General features: G+C 39.0%; 1 protein-coding gene across 2 annotated transcripts in view; it reads left to right on the top strand.

Moving 5' to 3' along the window:
- The window catches only part of RTN1 (reticulon 1), a 286,071-nt gene that overhangs the window by 241,460 nt on the left and 26,304 nt on the right, over positions 1-18,307 (top strand). Inside the window, exon 1 of one of the 2 annotated variants that reach the window (XM_011961923.1) lies at positions 9,351-9,719. The exons of the other annotated variant lie outside the window; for it this stretch is intronic. Coding sequence (XP_011817313.1) covers positions 9,659-9,719 — 61 coding nt within the window. The 5' untranslated portion in view covers positions 9,351-9,658. Of the gene's footprint in view, positions 1-9,350; positions 9,720-18,307 lie in introns of those variants that run through there. 2 annotated transcript variants of the gene reach the window in all.

Raw genomic sequence — 18,307 nt, 5'->3', positions numbered from 1 at the left:
TTGGGAGTTATACCTGATATAAATGATGAATTGATGGGTGCTGATGAGTTCATGGGTGCAGCACACCAACAGGGCACAGGTATACATATGTAACAAACCTGCACGTTATGCACATGTACCCTAGAACTTAAAGTATAATAATAATAAAAAAAAAACTGAATGAATATTTAAGGAAAAAAATAAATCAATCAATCAATTGGACAAATTCATTTGGAAATAAAAACCAAAACTGACATAAGAAGAAATTAAAAATTAGAACAATCCTAATATCTATTAAAGAAATCTATAATTACAAACTGTTTTACAAAGAAAAGTCCCAGCCCCGATGGGCTTGGTGGTGAATTCTTCCAAATATTCCAATACGAAATAATACCATCTTACATAAACTTTCAGAAACTACAGGATGGAGTAACATTTTCTAACTTGCTTTGTGAGGCCAGTATAAACCTAATACAAAAATCTAAGCTATCACAAGATGTACAAGCATATTGCAAGAAAAGAAAATTGGAGGACGGTATGTCTTCAATATGGATACAAAAATTCTACACAAAATATTAGCACATTGAATCCAAATTGAATACTGATGTATTAAAAGGATGTCACATAGGACCCATGTGAGGTTATTCTAGAAATGCAAGGTTTAACATTCAAAATTTGATGCATGTAATTTTTATATTAAGAAAATAAAGAAAAAATTCCATGTGGTCATCTCAAGAGCTTTAGAAAAAGTATTTGATAGAATTCAATATCTGTTCATAATAAAAACTCTCAGAAAACTGGAAAACAAAGGACACTTTATTAATCTGATAAAGGAGAGCTAAAAACTCACAGCCAACGTCATAGTTGGTAGTAAAAATTTTGAGCACAGTTTTCCCTTCAGGAGTAAGACAAAGAATAATCTGTTATCACTTCTACTCATCATTATACTGGAGGTCATAGCCAGTGCAGTAAGACAAGGTAAAAGAGATAAAAGTACAAAGATTGGAAAGGAAAAAATAAACTCATTTTTATTCACAGAAGATATGATTACAAGCATACCTCATTTTATTGTACTTTGCAGATACTGTTTTTTTTTTGTTTTTTTTTTTTAACAAATTGAAGGTTTGCAGCAACCCTGCATTGAGCAAGTCTATTAGCACCATCTTTTCAACAGCATCTGGTTACTTCATGTCTCTGTAACATTTTGGTGATTTTCACACTATTTTAAACTTTTTTCTAGTTATGACAACTGTTATGGTGATCTGCGATCAGTGATCTTGATGTTACTGTTGTAATTATTTTGGGGTGCCACAAACCGCACCTATAGAAGACGGCTAACTTAATCAATAAATGTTGTGTGTGTCTGACTGCTCAACCAACTGGCCATTCTCTAGTCTCTCTCCCTTTGCTCAAGTCTCGTTATTCCCTGAGACACTACAGTATTTCAGTTAGACCAATGAATAACCCCACAGTGGCTTCTAAGTGTTCAAGTGAAAGGAAGAGTTATACATCTCTCACTTTAAATCAAAAGCTAGAAATGATTAATCTTAGTAAACAAAGCATGTTGAAAGCTAAGATAGGCCAAAAGCAAGGCCAAACAGTTATCCAAGTTGTAAATGCAAATGAAGGATTCTTGAAGGAAATGAAAAGTGCTATTTTAGTGAACACGTGATTGATAAGAAAGCAAAACAGCCTCATTGCTGATATGGAGAAAGTTTCAGTGGTCTGGTTAGAAAACCAAACCCACCCTAACGCTCCGTTAAGCCAAAGCCTAATCCAGACCAAGGCCCTCACTCTTGAATTTTACGAAGGCTGAGAGAGGTGAGGAAGCTGCAGGAGAAAAGTTGGAAGCAGCAGAGGTTGGTACATGACAGTTAAGGAAAGAAGCCCTCTCCATGACATAAAAAAATGCCAGGTGAAGCAGCAAGTGCTAATGGAGAAGCTGCAGCAAGTTATTCCAAAGATCATTGATGAAGGTGGACTACATTGCAGCTGGTGACTTTAAGTTGAAGACAATGCTAATTTACTATTCAGAACATCCTAGGGCCCTTAAGAATTATGCAAAATCTACTCTGCCTATGCTCAGTAAATTTAACAACAAAGCCTGGATAACAGAACATCTGCTTACAGCATAGTTTACTGAATATTTTAAGCTAACTGTTGAGAACTACTGTTCAGGAAAAAATATATATATTCCTTTCAAAATATTACTGCTCATTGACCATGAACCTGGTCCCCTAAGAGCTCTAACAGAAATGTGCAAGGAAATGAATGTTTTCTTGCCTGCTAACACAACATCCATTCTGCAGCCCATGGATCACGCGGTAATTTTGACCTTCAAGTCATATTTAAAAATACATTTTGTGGCTGGGCACAGTGGCTAAGGCCTGTAATCCTAGCATTTTGGGAGGCTGAAAGGGGTGGATCACCTGAAGTCAGGAGTTTGAGGCCAGCCTGGCCAACATGATGAAACTCCGTCTCTACTAAAAATACCAAAATTAGCCGGGCATAGTGGCAGGTGCTTATAGTCCCAGCTACTTGGGAGGCTGAGGCAGGAGAATCACTTGAACCCAGGAGGCGGAGGCTGCAGTGAGCCGAGATCGCGCTACTGCACTCCAGCCTAAGTGACAAGAGTGAAACTCCATCTCGGGGAAAAAAAAAAAAACCATTTTGTAAGTCTATAGCTGCCATATTAAATGCTCTGGAAAGGATTCACCATTCTAAATGTCATTAAGAACATTCGTGATTCATGGGAGAAGGTCATCCTCCATAACAAGAGTTTGGAAAATGTTGATTGCAATCTTTATGGATGACTTTGAGAGGTCCAAGACTTCAGTGGAGGAAGTAACTGCAGATGTGAAAATAACAAAAGAACCAGAATTAGAAGTAGAGCCCAAAGATATGACTAAATTGGTACAATATCAGGATCAAACTTGAATGGATGAGGAGTTGCTTCTTATGGGTGACCAAAGAAAGTGGTTTCTTGAGATGGAATTTACTCCTGGTGAAGATGCTGTGAACACTGTTGAAATGACAGCAAAAGATTTAGAATACTACAAACTTAGTTGAGAGAGCAGTGGCAGAGTTTGAGAGGATTGAGTCCAATTTTAAAAGAACTTTTACTGTGGGTGAAGTGCTCTCAAACAACATTGTGTGCTGCAGAAAAATCTTTAATGAAAGGAAGAGTCAATCAATGTGGCAAACTTCACTGCTGTCTTTCAAAAATTGCTACAACCACTCCAACCTTCAATAGCCATGACCCTGGTCAGCAGCCACCAACATCGAGGCAAGACTCTCCACCAGCAAAAAGATTATTATGAATTACTGAAGGCTCAGAAGATTATTAGCAGTTTTATCAATAAAATATTTTCAAATCAAGGCATGTGAATTTTTTGTAATCATAATGCTATTGCACAATTAGTAGACTACAGTATAGTGTAAACATAACCTTTATGTGCACTTGGAAACCCCCAAAATCATGTGACTCACTTTACTGCAATATTCACTTCATTGTAGTGGTCTCAAACAGAACCCACAGTATCTCTAAGGTATGCCCGTATGTGCATAGAAATTTTTAAAGAACCTTCAAACAGAGTTAATAAGTAAATTTAGCAAGGTCACTATATAATACTGTATTAACCTAGTGTGTTAGGCTGTTCTTTTGTTACTAAAAAGAAATACCTGAGACTGGGTAATTTATAAAGAAAAAAGGTTTCATTGGTTCATGGATCTGCAAGCTGTACAAGTATGGCACCAATATCTGCTCAGTGTCTGGCGAGGGCCTCAGGAAGCTTACAATCATGGCAGAAGGTGAAGTGGGAGCAGGCACATCACATGGCAAGAGTGGAGCAAGGGAGCAGAGGGCAAGAAGGGTGGTCCCAGACTTTTAAACAACCGTACCTCATATGAACTGAGTGAAAACTCACTTATCACCAAGGTGATAGTGCTAAACCATTCATGAGGGATCCACCTCCATGATCCAATCACCTCCCACTAGGCCCCACCTCCAACTTTGGGAATCACATTTTAACATGAGATTTGGAGGGGAAAAATATCCAAACCACATCACCTGGTATAGCATTTTTCATTCCCACTTTAAACTTTCCTATTTCAACTATGTACTCAGATTTTCTTTTGTAGGCATCCTATGGCTAGATTTTTTTCATCCAATCTGACAGTTTCCATCTTTCCAGCTGGTACAAGTTAGATATATTTAGATGTATTTCCAATAATATAAGTCCTCAATGTCATAGGTTCTTGGAAACTATAACTTGAAGTGAAAAGATATACAGCAGGTTCTTCAATAATATCATTTCATGCAAGGTAGGTTCATTATTAACACTGGCGAGAAAAAAATCGTTCTGTTATATGTCTTTTTCCTTAAAGTTGCAGTTTCCAAGAACCTATCAACGATGTTAAGTGAGGACTTATGACACTTCATTTTGTGCTTTCCATTTACCAGTTCTTTGTATTTTCTTCTTATTTTCCCCTTTCCTAATTTCTATTGTTTGATTGAATTTGTTAATTTTCTAGTTTATGCAATTTATTTATTTAGAAGTTGTATGTTCTAAGTATTTTCTTTTCAGGTGACAAATACTTAATACACAACTCTAAGTTGCCAAAGTCTACAGTTGGTATTTCTATTTTCCTCCTAAACAATGAAAGGACTGTAGAATGCTTTTACTCTTCCCACTCTTTTCCACCTTATGTTCTGTTTTTGTCTCCCATTTTAGTTTTACCTTTCTTTTATAAATCCTCAAGCTAGCCATTAACAATTTTTATGTCCAGCATTTTTTTCATGCAACTCATTTCTAAGGTTCAGTTTTCTTCTTCCTAAAGTATCACCTTTGGTAGATTTTTCTTCAGGGTCTGCAATTAGTAAATTCTCTCATTGATTACATATATGAAAAGGTCTGTTAGTCTTGCTGGGTATAGAATTCAAGATGATGATTGCATTCCTTTGCTACTTTGAAGATGTTACTTTCTCAAACTATTATATTCTGGTTCTATTAAAGACTGCTGTTGGTCTAACAGTTTCTCTGAGGTAATCTGCCTTTGATTTATGCTTGCTTTTAAGATTTTCTCCTTGTCTTTGATGCCTTACATGTTCACTATAATGTGGGTCAGGGTATTGATTTATTATTTGTCTTGCTAAGGGCTGATTGACTGTCATAACCCTAGAACTTATCAATTCTAGAAAACTGCAAATTTTGATAAATTATTCAAGTTCCTATGTTAGTCCACTTCTCAAAACCCTTCAGTGTCTCCCTCATTTACTGCCAGTATTACTACTCAAGCCTGGCATGATCTGGACCCTGCACATTTCTGTAATTAAGTTTCCCATTAATTCCATTTCTGTCTGCCAGGAAATCCCCATGACTCAAACTGATGATGCTATTTCTTGTTAATAACTCAGCTTTCAACTTTACCCTCTAAAGCCTTTCCTGAAACCTGTTCTTCTCCCTAGCCACTCTCTGTTTTGTGTACCCACTCCTTCCTGCTTATAGGTCTGTTAGTTGATTGCATTTATCTATTTATGTGTAAAATTTTCCCCCTCTAGACTCAAGTTCCCAGTGGGAAGCTCCCTTTGGATTTATGGAGACAGGTCCTTAGTATGGGCTCTGTAAATATTTGTAGATCAAATGAATAAATGAATCAAGAAACGAGGGTAAACACTAACTCATAGGGATCTTGTAACAGCTAAATATATACCACATGAAGAAGCACCTGGCAAATAACATGTGCTAATCTATTGTTTGAATCTCCATATTCATGCATTATTCTGCTACAGTAGGTTATGTACCAAACTGGTTGCCTTTTAAAATTTCCTTATTCCATATGGCATAGAGTTCTCAGTGTTCTTTGATCATAATGAAGTATATTTTTGGTTCTGTGCCTTTTATTCCAATTGCTATATTTCTCAGAACAAGAAAAAATGAAGATGCTTATATAGTTTACCAGTTATTACATTCTGTCATGAAAACGCAGTGCAGTGCATCTGTGAATGTTCTTCTCCCATATATCTTAATGGCATCTCCTGCTCCTTTAGGTGTCTGCTCCAGGCCTTTGCTGACCCTCCTTATAAAATAGCAAATTTCCACCTCACCTCCACTCTGTCCTCTTTTATGTGCTTTATTTTTCCCATATACTTGTCCATAAATGAATATTATGTATTTACCTTTTTGGTTATTATTTGCCCACACATACACACCAGCATATAAAGTAGGAACTTTGCTTTATGCCTAGAACAGTGTCCAGTACACAGCAGGTACTCAATAAATATTTGTTGAATAAATGTATCAATGCAGATGCCACTGATTCCCATCAGTAAAATTCTAGTGCTAGAGGAGACAGACACAATAAAACCCCTCTGGGAATGCTAGCCTTCAATATTCATCTTGACCTAGGATAAGATTACAAAACTTGACTGTTTTGCTTTTGCTGAGAACAGACTGCCTAATGCATGATTTCATCCTGAAAAATAAATAAATCACTTCCTCTCCTGGCAAGCACCTTAACCAAGCTCTAAGCTGGCTGCAGATAAAGCCCGTCTGTTCTCTACTGGTTTAAAGATAGTGGCAGTTCCTGCCTGCTTTTAGCAAGCTTTATTTTGCTTTCTGTTTTCTTTCACCACTTAAGGAAAATTTACATATCTTTTCTACCCATTTTATCATTTTGATCTTGGCAAGAGCTTTCAATTAATACTGTGTGAACAGTTGTGCAAAGAAAGCACCCATTTACAATGATTATGGGAAATAAATTCTTATTATTTCATAATGACAAACACCTAAAGCTTCCAGTTATTGGTATTATAATTTTGAGAGGTCCAGAGATGACAAATGACTCGCTGAAGGCCATGTAGCTAACTTTTACAATACAGGTGATTCCTAGTTTTCCATGAATAAGTTCATTTATGTTTCTCTTACCACTTACACATTAACCTAAAGCCTGCCAATTCTTACTTCACTAGTGTGAATCCGTCTGTGAAATAGCCATCTTACTTCCTCAACCTTCAACTATCAAACTGTTAGAGTGGGTTTTTTGTGTACCATCCAACATCTCTCTCCACACTTAGCGTGAATGAAAATAATGTGGTCTTTCAGCTAAGCTGACATTCCAAGGACAGGGTCTCACTGTGTCACCCAGGCTGGAGTGCAGTGGTGTGATCACAACTCACTGTAGCCTCGACCTCCCTGGGTTCAGGTGATCCTCCCACTTCAGCCTCCTGAGTAGCTATGATTACAGGTGCATGCCATCATGCCTGGATAATTTTTTTTTTTTGGTATTTTTTTTTTTAGAGACGGGGTTTCACCATGTTGCCCGGGCTGGTCTTGAGCTCCTGGGCTCAAGCAATCCACTCACCTCGGCCTCCCAAAATGCTAGGATTATAGGAGTGAACCACTGCACCTGGCCCCAAGGTCAACTTTATGGTCAATGAAAATGCCTAGCCCAGGAAGTCTGACCTAATGTATCCTCCACTTTAAAGAGAGTTTGCTTCTCCCTGTTCCTTATTGGGAACATTGTGTATTCGCCATACACACTATACAGACTGTCAGATTGGCAGTACACACTGTTTCCCATAATGTGGTGGACACAATACTCATCACTAAAGGTACCTGCTGGCACCTTCTGGACTTACGGCGGGTAACTGGGGCTATCATTGGACTGGCAGTGCCTCCTAGTGGCCACAGCTCTAAAGATCTCCCTCCAACTGAAAAGCAGCCAGGGCAGCAAGAGCCCACCAGGCAACCCCTACCCTACCCTCTCCTTTCTTCTCAGTCTTGTCCCCATATCATACAGTGAGAATTTGGTGCTGATCAGGCTGTCATCATATATACCAGTCTTTTCAGTATGTGACAGAGTTCCCAAAAATGACGTGGCAATGAAAAAAATTGGGAGGAGGGAGGAAAGGTAGGGAATATAAATAGAAAAAAAAATCACGAAAATATTCTTAGAGTAGGTCATTGTGAAAAGTGCTTTGTAATAATGTGGTCATTGTTGTTCCTTCCCATCAACCCTGTGGGAGCTCTGACACCCCGTTAAGCTTCATTCGGTTTCTCCACAAGCTTGTATCCTGAAAAGAATACACATGATCCCAAAGATCGTATTCTAAAGTGTATATGTTTCATTAAAATGAAAGATGATAAATCATGTCTACAAGCATAACCTTGAGATTACTGTCCTTAGGCCCTTGCTGGTGTGGGGTATGCAAATATAGATTTTGGTCTGGGAAAGAACACCTCTGGGAACTGTAGAGGAATCGGGAAGGGTCCACTTCTCTATGAAAAAGACTCTGTAATGGATAAGGCCGTGCCACAACAAGATGAAGTGAAAAGTTTGTTCCTGCTCCCTCGGAACTCTTCCTTCTGTATACTCCCGTGATCTCTAAGGCATCCTCTGTCCTCATGCAGTGTCTTGTCTCCTCTAGGTACCTCTTCCAACACTACCTTCTTTTCCAGACAATGCCCACATTCCAGTCCTTTCTCTGTCCTATTTCTACCTTTTCTTCATCAAAATACATTTATCCCATCCATTCTCTCAGGGTCTTGATGTATGTTCCGATAAAGTAGTTTATGGCAAGATTTAAAAAGTAGGTCACCACCCATTGTTCTGTTCCTTCCTTAGACATTTGCATTTTAACTGGGGACACCTGACATCCTTGACTACCTGGGCTTGGAAACCAAAGCCTTATCTCCCAAATACACACCACCCACCTCCATTGCCCCCCAGTGGTCAATCCCAAAGATGACACTGTTGAGATAATACGCTTTGCTTCCCTGAGTTCTGTCTGAACGTCCCCACAACTGATACCCTTGGATTGTCACTGCATTAACCAATGACTCCACGTACCAGAGTCCAAGGACTTTGGGCTGGGGTCTACAGGCACCGCATTCTGACATGGATTCCCTCAACCCACAGAGAGGGGTAACCCAAGAAATACACAAGCCCTCTGGGACAGAGCAGTAGGATTTCTCTCCAATGATTGTTTCTTGCCAACAAAGGTTTTGGATATCTGTGGAGTATTCCAAAAGAACGAGAGAATCTGGCAATTCTTCCTAAGATTCTAGACAATTAAAATTCATTGAGTCCAGATTTTTAAGAGTTAGGGAAGGGAGAAGTGAAAGGTAAACGGTGGCGACAGTTGGGGAACATTATACTGCAAGCCTGACATTTATGATGCCGTTGACTTGGCCTTGTCCAGCAGGTTTCCTGGGTTTCTCAGAAATTTCTAGAATATGCACCTCGCATATTCTGGGAGTCAAGAACTCCCAGGAAAAGCCCAAGTCCCCCTCCTCTCAGCCCCACCCTCAGCCTTTTTTCCCCTCCTCCCAAACCTCCCACCCCCTGTCCGCGTCAGCGCCTTCCCGGCCAGAACCGCTTTACCCGTCTCCAGGGTAGCACCCTTGGGCAGCCCAGCCAACGCTGTCGCGTCGAGCGGCGCCTGCATCCCCATGCGCGCAGGCGGCTCCGGAGCCGCGCCGCGCTGATTCGCTGCCGGCCGTGCAGACTGCGGCGGCAGCGACGCTCCCGCCCCTCTCCGCGCGCCGCCTGGTGCAGCCTCAGTCTCTCCGCATCCGCGCGGCCACGGCGAGCCCAGCCGCAGCAGTCGGGCACCAGTGCTTGAGTGCACGCTTGGCGCCCGCGAGGAGAGACACGGCGAGCCCCCAAAGCCCGCACGATGCAGGCCACTGCCGATTCCACCAAGATGGACTGTGTGTGGAGCAACTGGAAAAGTCAGGGTATTCTCTTTATTTCAGTAGTGCATGCCTGAGGCGCACGGGAAACCCGGGACCCGGACTCATCCATTGTGCATCATTTCACCTGTGGGACCGGTGCATGCTTTATACCCCGGAGCTTTCTGTTGGGGGGTAGTAAACCTGTTATTTCAAGAATCAAAATGGATGGTGCTTGGTTGTTGTTTTTTTCTTTTCTTTTTTCTTTAACCCCACCCCCACCCCTTTGTTTTCTTATTGTAATGCTGGTATTTTAAATAATGCATCAGTCACCTCCTCTGGGAGTTCTTTTGGGATCTGTGGATCATTCAGTACTTGTTTAATGTTTTCTCATCGCCGGAGTTAAAGTGCTTTCTTATTGTTTCATGCATCCCAGTGTATTTGTTTCTGCCCTAAGGTTGAAATCTCCTGGCAGAACCATTAACTGAGAGGGCTGGAGTGCATCCTTTTAAGAGGGACACACCCATTTCAGGGTTATTATTTGAGATCACACAAAGGAGAGTAGAGATGCAGACTAGCTCTCGAAATCCTGAAGATATGATGGCGTAGCCACATATTTGAATGGTTCACTTTGAAATATTTGGGTTTTTTTTCTGTCATTGGAGTAACCTGTGACTACTGTTTATTAATAATAGGTATCTGTGAAAAAAATGGAGGGAAAGAACGAAACAGTGCCGTGGCCCTTGGTATAACAGATTTATTTTGGAATAGTCCATATTAGCACTGGGTGTGGCTGCCCTCCAGCCTCGTTTGGATTGCTTTTCAGCCATTTTTATTCAGCCTCACACTTCACACATCCATCTCTCTCCTTTGTTACATTAAAATTCACCTTGCTCAGTTACGGAGTATGAGGAGAAAGATAATTTGCAAGAAGGAATTGTGTGTAGTAACTTGGGTGTTTGTCGGAGGTAGTGTGTCTTTTCATATTTAACAAAGATGGTTCTGAAGAAGGCGCATTTAATTTAACCTGCAGGGTTTTGCAGCATCCCTCAGGAGACCAAGAATACTCTGGAGCAGCAGCTGATGTTGTAAAAACCTGGCATCTTCCCCTTGTAATTTTATATCACAGGAGGATAGGACGTCCTTTCATCTTTAATGCCTCTGTGGGGTTTTGCTTCGGTATATATTTTAAGAAAAAGTAAACATAAATCTCAGAATTAAAAGCCTACTTGCCTTGCCTCTTGTTTGTTGGATTGGGTGGCAATGACATAAAATCCAATCGTCTACTTCAAATTATATGAGTGCTGGAAATACAGTTGTCAAAAGTAAATCGATGGAGCTGATAAATTTAAAAGCCAATAAATAAGAAATGTATGGCAATTGAGGCTCAATGTTTTGAAGAATGTAGACAATTACGTGGAAGAGCATATGTTCAATATAGAAGGCAGCTGTGAAAATATTTTGTAACATTTTATTCTTATTCTGTGTTTAGACCCATCCAGTTTATTTGATATACACACCTGACAAACAACTATAGCTTGATATAATATCAAATTTAGTTGGACATAAAAACTGGTTTTTAGACTAAGATTATGAGTTTCTAGTATTTTTAACAAAAGTAGATATTCAAAGATGGCAGGTTTTCTGTTCTATTTGTGTCAGATATTCACAGAATCTTCTGAATTAAATATCTTAATCTATTTCAGCACAATCTTACGGGTTTTGACTTGGTTGCCTCAGTTTATGTCTCCTTGGTTTTAAAAAATCACATGGACTTTTATCATTAGAAATTAACACAAAATGTCATAGTTTCACCATTGAAGATGAAATAATTTTTCATTTCTGATGTAGGGCTACTTGTGAAGATTAATTGAAGATCACTGAGAATCTTTTATACTCAGCGACCTTTAGTAGTCTTCGATACCACTGATTTCCTTTTGTCAGATGGAACAAATCCATTATCTTGAAAATTGACTAATAAGTAACTGGATGGGAGGACTTATGAGCACAAAAGATAAATTGTCAGAAGTGAATTACTCCTTTTTTTTCTCCTCACTGTGAGAACTTTTAACGTTAACAGAATCTACATTGAGGTTTTGTTGTTGTTGTTTAGCATTTTTAGTGTATCCTCTTTCCTTTAGTTCCCTTATTATCCAAAACAGTTGTTCTTAACCCTGTCTGCCTGTTAGAATCACCTGGGAAGCTTTAAAAACCGCAAAGGATGCCTGGGCCCCACCCCTTGCGATTCTGATTCAATTGAGCTGAGTATCCGTATTTTTTAAAAAGATCCTTAGGTAAGTTTAATATGTAACCACGGTTGAAGTCACTGGAATATTATTATTATTTTGTAGAGACGTTGTCTCACTATGTTGCCCAGGCTGGTATCAAACTCCTGGCCTCAGGCAATCCTCCTGCCTCAGCCTCCCAAAGTGTTGGGATTATAGGCTTGAGTCACCATGCCCCGCCTGGTGTGTAATAATTCTTAGTGAGCCAAACCCATAGACCAGCAGAGGTCCAGGATACCCAAAAAAAAAATGCGTGTGATCTAGAAGCAGCTGTGAGTGCAGTGGAAAAAAGTCAGTGCAGCATTGTTGATGTCCTCCAGAAGGATTAGGAGGGACAAGTTTTACTTGGAAAAGAAGTAAGCGAGCTTTCGGTTTTCTTCGTATTATCAAATACTACATGGAGAAATTGCAGCAGATTGAATATTTCGTGAAGACTCCACTGAAACTAATTATGGTGTTCCATAAACACTGTAGTGCACATGCAAGAGGAACCATATCAACATACATAATTTCAGCTACAGAAAAGAATGTTTAAAGAAAGGGAGGCTAAAGTCCTCCTTATATATACCAAACTACACCAATTCTGCTTCCAATTTTAAAAAGTTATACTGGCCGGGCGCGGTGGCTCAAGCCTGTAATCCCAGCACTTTGGGAGGCCGAGACGGGCAGATCACGAGGTCAGGAGATCGAGACCATCCTGGCGAACACGGTGAAACCCCGTCTCTACTAAAAAATACAAAAAACTAGCTGGGCGAGGTGGCGGGCGCCTGTAGTCCAGCTACTCTGGAGGCTGAGGCAGGAGAATGGCGTGAACCTGGGAGGCGGAGCTTGCAGTGAGCTGAGATCCGGCCACTGCACTCCAGCCTGGGCGATAGAGCGAGACTCCGTCTCAAAAAAAAAAAAATAAAATAAAATAAATAAATAATAAAAAGTTATACTACCACCAAGTATTGGTTAATAATCAAAGCACATTCTACTCAGTGAAAACAAAATGAGAATTAAATGACAACCTAATAAAACACCTATATAGATAATAATCTTACAGATCAGTACCATCCTACTATTTCCAGGACTCTTTTACTGAGTGGTTTGTTTGAATTACTGCATTTAGTCCCCACAAAACCTGTGCGGTGTAAGTTTTATTATTGTCCTCATTTGGAGAGGATGCCTAAGGGCACACAGATAGTAATGCCAGGGGCTGGCTGCAAGCCTGTGCTATCTCCACAGACCCTCACTTCCCACTGCTCCACCTTCTGCCTCTGAGGTTGATGGCTTTTTCCTCATTGATTTTTCTAAAGGTTTAAATTATCTATGTAATGGTGATTCTATGGGCTTAATAACCCCTTCACATTTACAAGTCCTCATTTGGCACATGTATTCTCATTTGAGCTTTTCAGTTTACTCTTGGACATTATGAGGCTCAGAAGTTAACTGACTTGCCCAAGGCTTTTTGGTAGCAAATTGTGTAGTAAAAGGTGATTGTCTTGGCTTCAAATCCATAACTCCTCCCATCTCAGCACTCACTGCCTATCTTACTAATGCTAAGTTAGAGACAATGAACTCTCATCTACCTCATCTGAGATATTTTCACAGACATTCTAATCTTTACAAATACAGCAAAATTTAGCAGCAAGGCTGTGATCTTGACCAATTTATACCATGGTTGTCACTGTCATCACCACCATCATCAATTCATCATTCTAAATTCTCTGTAAATATTAGCTATGTGCCAGTTGCTATCCTAAGCTCTTGTTACATACCTGCTTTAATTAAGCCTCTGTGAGACTTTTTTTATTACTCTCATGTTATAAGTAACTAAGGGATTTAAGAATGAGAGGGGCAGCAGTTTGCCCCAGGATGTAACTGGGTTCTGAACACAGTACATTCTGATCATGAAGCCTATACTTTTAACACTTCTACTATACTACCCAAATCCAAATGGTGTTGTACTAGGGGAACAAAATTTGATAAGAACCATGCATTCACGGATTCTGTTTGTTCTCTAAAGATCATTTTTTCTCCCCAGACCTCACTGTACTCAACAAATTCACCTGATATGATGCTTAGTCTTATATGGTGGATTGATACATGTGTGCCTGGGACTAAAAGTCACCTCCCACTTTACTCTGTGCGGCAGCATTTTGTAGTTACAGATTGCCAGAATGTAAGTTATTGATGAAAGATGAAACAGTTTCCAGAGAGCATAACCTAAAGGCAATCTTTTTTTACAAAATATTTTGAAACTTTTATGCTGGTCTACAGTGCTCCTGGAAACACTTCAGGATAATCTGTTCTGAAAGGAGCTAGTCTGAAACGTTAAAGAGCTAAGCATTCCAGAACACACAGAGGAAAATAATCTGTTTTAGCTACAGTAAATGAAAAAAAAATGCATGCCTTTGGGAATAGTATTTGGGAAAGACATTTTACACATACACATAAAGGCAGACTAATATCACCTTTTATCAAAATCAGCATTTTTAGATCCATTATTATTGAAATATTGTACAAATATTAACATTTGCAAACTGCCTGGCTCGGAAGATTCTTATGGGATCCAATGGGAAAACTGCCTTAGCTGGGGAGATGGGGATTTTTTTTCCCCCTTAGTGAAACCAAACTCTTATTATGCAGATAATATCCCAAAAGTAGGTAATCAATTACTCCATTGAAAAATAAAGTTCTTTTTCAAAATGTATTAACATTTTCAAGAGAAACTTTTTAAGGAAAGATTTCGAGCTCTGGGAGGGGAATAATGGCTTTATTTTTTCTAAAAATGAGGAAGGCACATTACGAACATTTTCATTTGTACAAAGAGAGTTTCAAATAAAGCCACTAATTACCCAAAATCCTACCACCCAGAGTTAATCATTGTTAAGATTTGATGAATATTATCTAGATATTGCATAAAAATCTAGGGCTAGGTAGGCAACAAAAACAGTGTTTATAAAATAAGATTGAATATATTACAAAAAGTATTTAGAATAATTTAACAGAAGAAGTGGACATGAAATTGAAAGAATTGTGAAACTTCAGATACATGTTTCTTTATTATATGAGCTTTTCCTTCCTGGAAATTGAGAAAAAGACTATGATAAACATCAAAAGGTTTGAATCATTTTTAGTTACATGTTGCAGTTTTAGACCTACAGATGGACGCTCTGCAGTGTCCAACATTTTTTTTAAAGATGCATTATGGGTTAGAAAAGTTGACAAAAATGCCGATCTAAATTTACATCTTCAACTGTATTATTTTTCTCAGATTTCTGTGAATACTTCTTTCATTAAAAAACGATAATCCTACTATTCCATGATAAAAGTATTATGATTACTATATATCAATAGGGATTATGGATGAAATCTTCCATTATAGTTACCAGGCCCTTCCTTCTTCATCATTTTTAAAAAGTCTCTCTTTCCCTCCTTCTCTCCCTCCCTTATATTTGAAATCATAATCTGTATACAATTATTTCTCATCTGTAGACCAGTTAATATGTTCTGGAACAGAATGTGAAGAAATTGATATATTTTAAATTACCTTATAATAGAATTAAATTCTAAAATCCACTGAATCCAACAAAACCAGATCTATTATGAGTTAGGCCTTGAGTAGTTAGCTTTCAGAATACCACTTTTTAAAATAATTAAATGTTTGTCACAGGCAAATTTCCCATCCTCCTCTTAAGTTGTGTGCATGTTTGCACCCATGTATTGTTGATACACTGTCACCTTTCTAGTTCTTATGAAAGTACAGTCCAGGCACAGTTGGCTCACGCCTGTAATCCCAGCACTTTGGGAGGCCGAGGTAGGTGGACCATCTGAGGTCAGAAGTTCAAGATCAGTGTGGGCAACATGGTGAAACTTAATCTCTACTAAAAATACAAAAGTTAGTCAGGCGTGGTGATACACGCCTGTAGTCCTAGCTACTCGGGAGGCTGAGGCAGGAGAATTGCTTGAACCCAGGGGGCAGAGGTTGCAGTGAGCTGAAATCACGCCATTGCACTCCAGCCTGGGCAACAGAGCAAGACTCCTTCTCAAAAAAAAAAAAAAGACACACAGCCATTCAAAGAAATATGGCCGCCTTATAATTAAGTTCATAATTTGAAAGCTAGGAATTTGACAATGATTCTTTAAAAGCCATCTTCTGCCTAGGTGACAGTTAATAATTCTAACTACTTTAAAATCTTGATAATTAAAATTATTTTCCAAACTGACAGCATATATTTCAAATTAGAAGATTGTTAGGAGTTTTAAAACTTAAAAGTATAGTGTGCTATTTTTCCAAAATATGTTTGAGCTGTGTCTTTAAGTTCAAGCTGAGCAAAGTTATTTTATTGCTTCATGAAATAAAATTCTAAATTCTTCCTTATTTTATATGTTGCCAAAGGAAAAAGCATAATTTCAGCATTACTCTTGAGCTCTTTGATAAAGCTGGTGTTAACGTTGAACAAATGAAACTCACAACTACAGGTTTTAATTTTTAGAATGTATCGCAGTTGTACCCATTTTACAAAGAAAATGCTTTAAATGTAGTCATATTTTATCTCCTTTCTTCAGAAATAGTTCACCAAACTGCAGATTGGCAGATTTCAAATTTGGTAATAATTGGCGTCAAGAAGAACATGATATTTTATTGAATGGAACAGAGGTACAATGAGAAATCAATCCTTTTGTCTTTTTAGTTGAAGAAATATTTTTGCTGTTGTCATCTTGGCCCAAATTTTAAATGTATTCATTTTTTTAAAAAGGAACCAACAGCTGTCTATCTCGTGGTCCTTTTCTATTCCACTACAATGATGGGTTTTAAGAAGGGGTGACACGATCTTAAGATTTTGTGGCTAATCATGGTTGATGACCAACAGACCAACTGAACAATTTGTATTTTGAGGAGGTCAAAAAGCTTAAGGAAAGAAAAAGTACATGAAGATAGTCATTCTTGAGTATCTCAAAATTCTTTCTTCATGCCTCAACTATCACATTCCCAAAGCCTGTCTTTTCCTCCCTGTGACCATCTCTTCCTTTGTTCCCGGTTATCCTGTGAAGATCCCTCCAAGTGAGCCTTGGCTTTGCAAGAGATCTAGGAGGAGGAGGAGCTTGCCCAACTGTCTGAAATACTCAGGCCCTGCTGTTTCACTTCCTGGGCAGGCCCATCCCACCATGGTCACCAAGGGTTTACACATCATTATGTTAACCTGACAGCTTGGAAAGAATGGGAATGTTCTAGTCCTAGTGGTTAGACCTAACAAACAGGAATCATATTCATTTCTAACCAAGGAAAATGTTAAGCCTCCATAAGGATAAAGTAGTTTTTGCCTTCAGTCCAGCCCGAGGAGTAGCCATTCAGGAATAGTGTAATTCCTTTTGTCTCTCATGGAAGAAAAGCAGCAGAGATTGCTGTTGGCTGTGGCTTTGACACTCAAATCCTTCATTTTCCTTTGTTCCACCAAAGCTCATTTAAAGTGGTGGATTAAATGCTATGCTCTTTTACTATCTATAGCAAGCACCAGGCTTAATGTGTCTTTCCTTTCAAAACATCCACAGAATTACATAAGAGTCTAGAAATCGTGTTGGCATTTTTCTCTTGACAGTCACATAGGTTGTAGTTAGGAGGTGTGAGGGAAGGGCCTGGAAAATGAAATCATAGGTGTCTTACTAGCAAAAGTCCCTGCCAGCAGTTTTCCCTCTGGGCTCAGGGCTCCTAGATTACCATGTGAACCTTCAACTGATGTGGGATCTTATCCTGGTAAATGAAACTCATGAGTAGAAGATGTCATCTTTGAAGGTCTCTATGTTAAAGTATTTTATTACATCTACTTCTGTTTTCTTTCTCCAGTTTAATGTCAAACGAGGGAAGATTAAAGTAGGAAAAATTACTTCTATTTTTTCTTGTTAACATTTTGTGGTGATATTTGGTTTCCTTCGTGAAAATCAGTCAGAAAAAAACTGACTCTTAATCACTGCTTTGGACCCTGGGTTGGAAACAACTGAGGTTTGTGTAGCCTTCTTACTCTGTCCACAAAGTAGTCAATTATTATAGTTAAATCATTGGAAGCTTGCTAAAAAATAAATTTCAACAGCATGTCATTTTTCAACAGTCCTTTTGTTGAAATGCTGATATTATTAATGAACAGGAACCTCTCACATTTTCTCACTTGGCATTTATTTATTTATTTATTTATTTATTTATTTATTTATTTATTTATTTAGAGATGGACTGTTGCTCCGTCGCCCAGGCTAGAGTGCAGTGGCTTAATCTCGGCCCACCGCAACCTCTACCTCCCGGGTTCAAGTGATTCTCCTGCCTCAGCCTCCCAAGTAGCTGGGATCACAGGCATCTGCCACCATGCCCAGCTGATATATATATATATATAT

Source organism: Colobus angolensis, unplaced genomic scaffold (genome assembly GCF_000951035.1).
Source record: "Colobus angolensis palliatus isolate OR3802 unplaced genomic scaffold, Cang.pa_1.0 Scaffold57, whole genome shotgun sequence".
Classification (NCBI taxonomy): Eukaryota; Metazoa; Chordata; class Mammalia; order Primates; family Cercopithecidae; genus Colobus; species Colobus angolensis.
The sequence above is the reverse complement of the archived record's forward strand: the minus strand, read 5'-3'. Positions and strand labels throughout refer to the sequence as shown.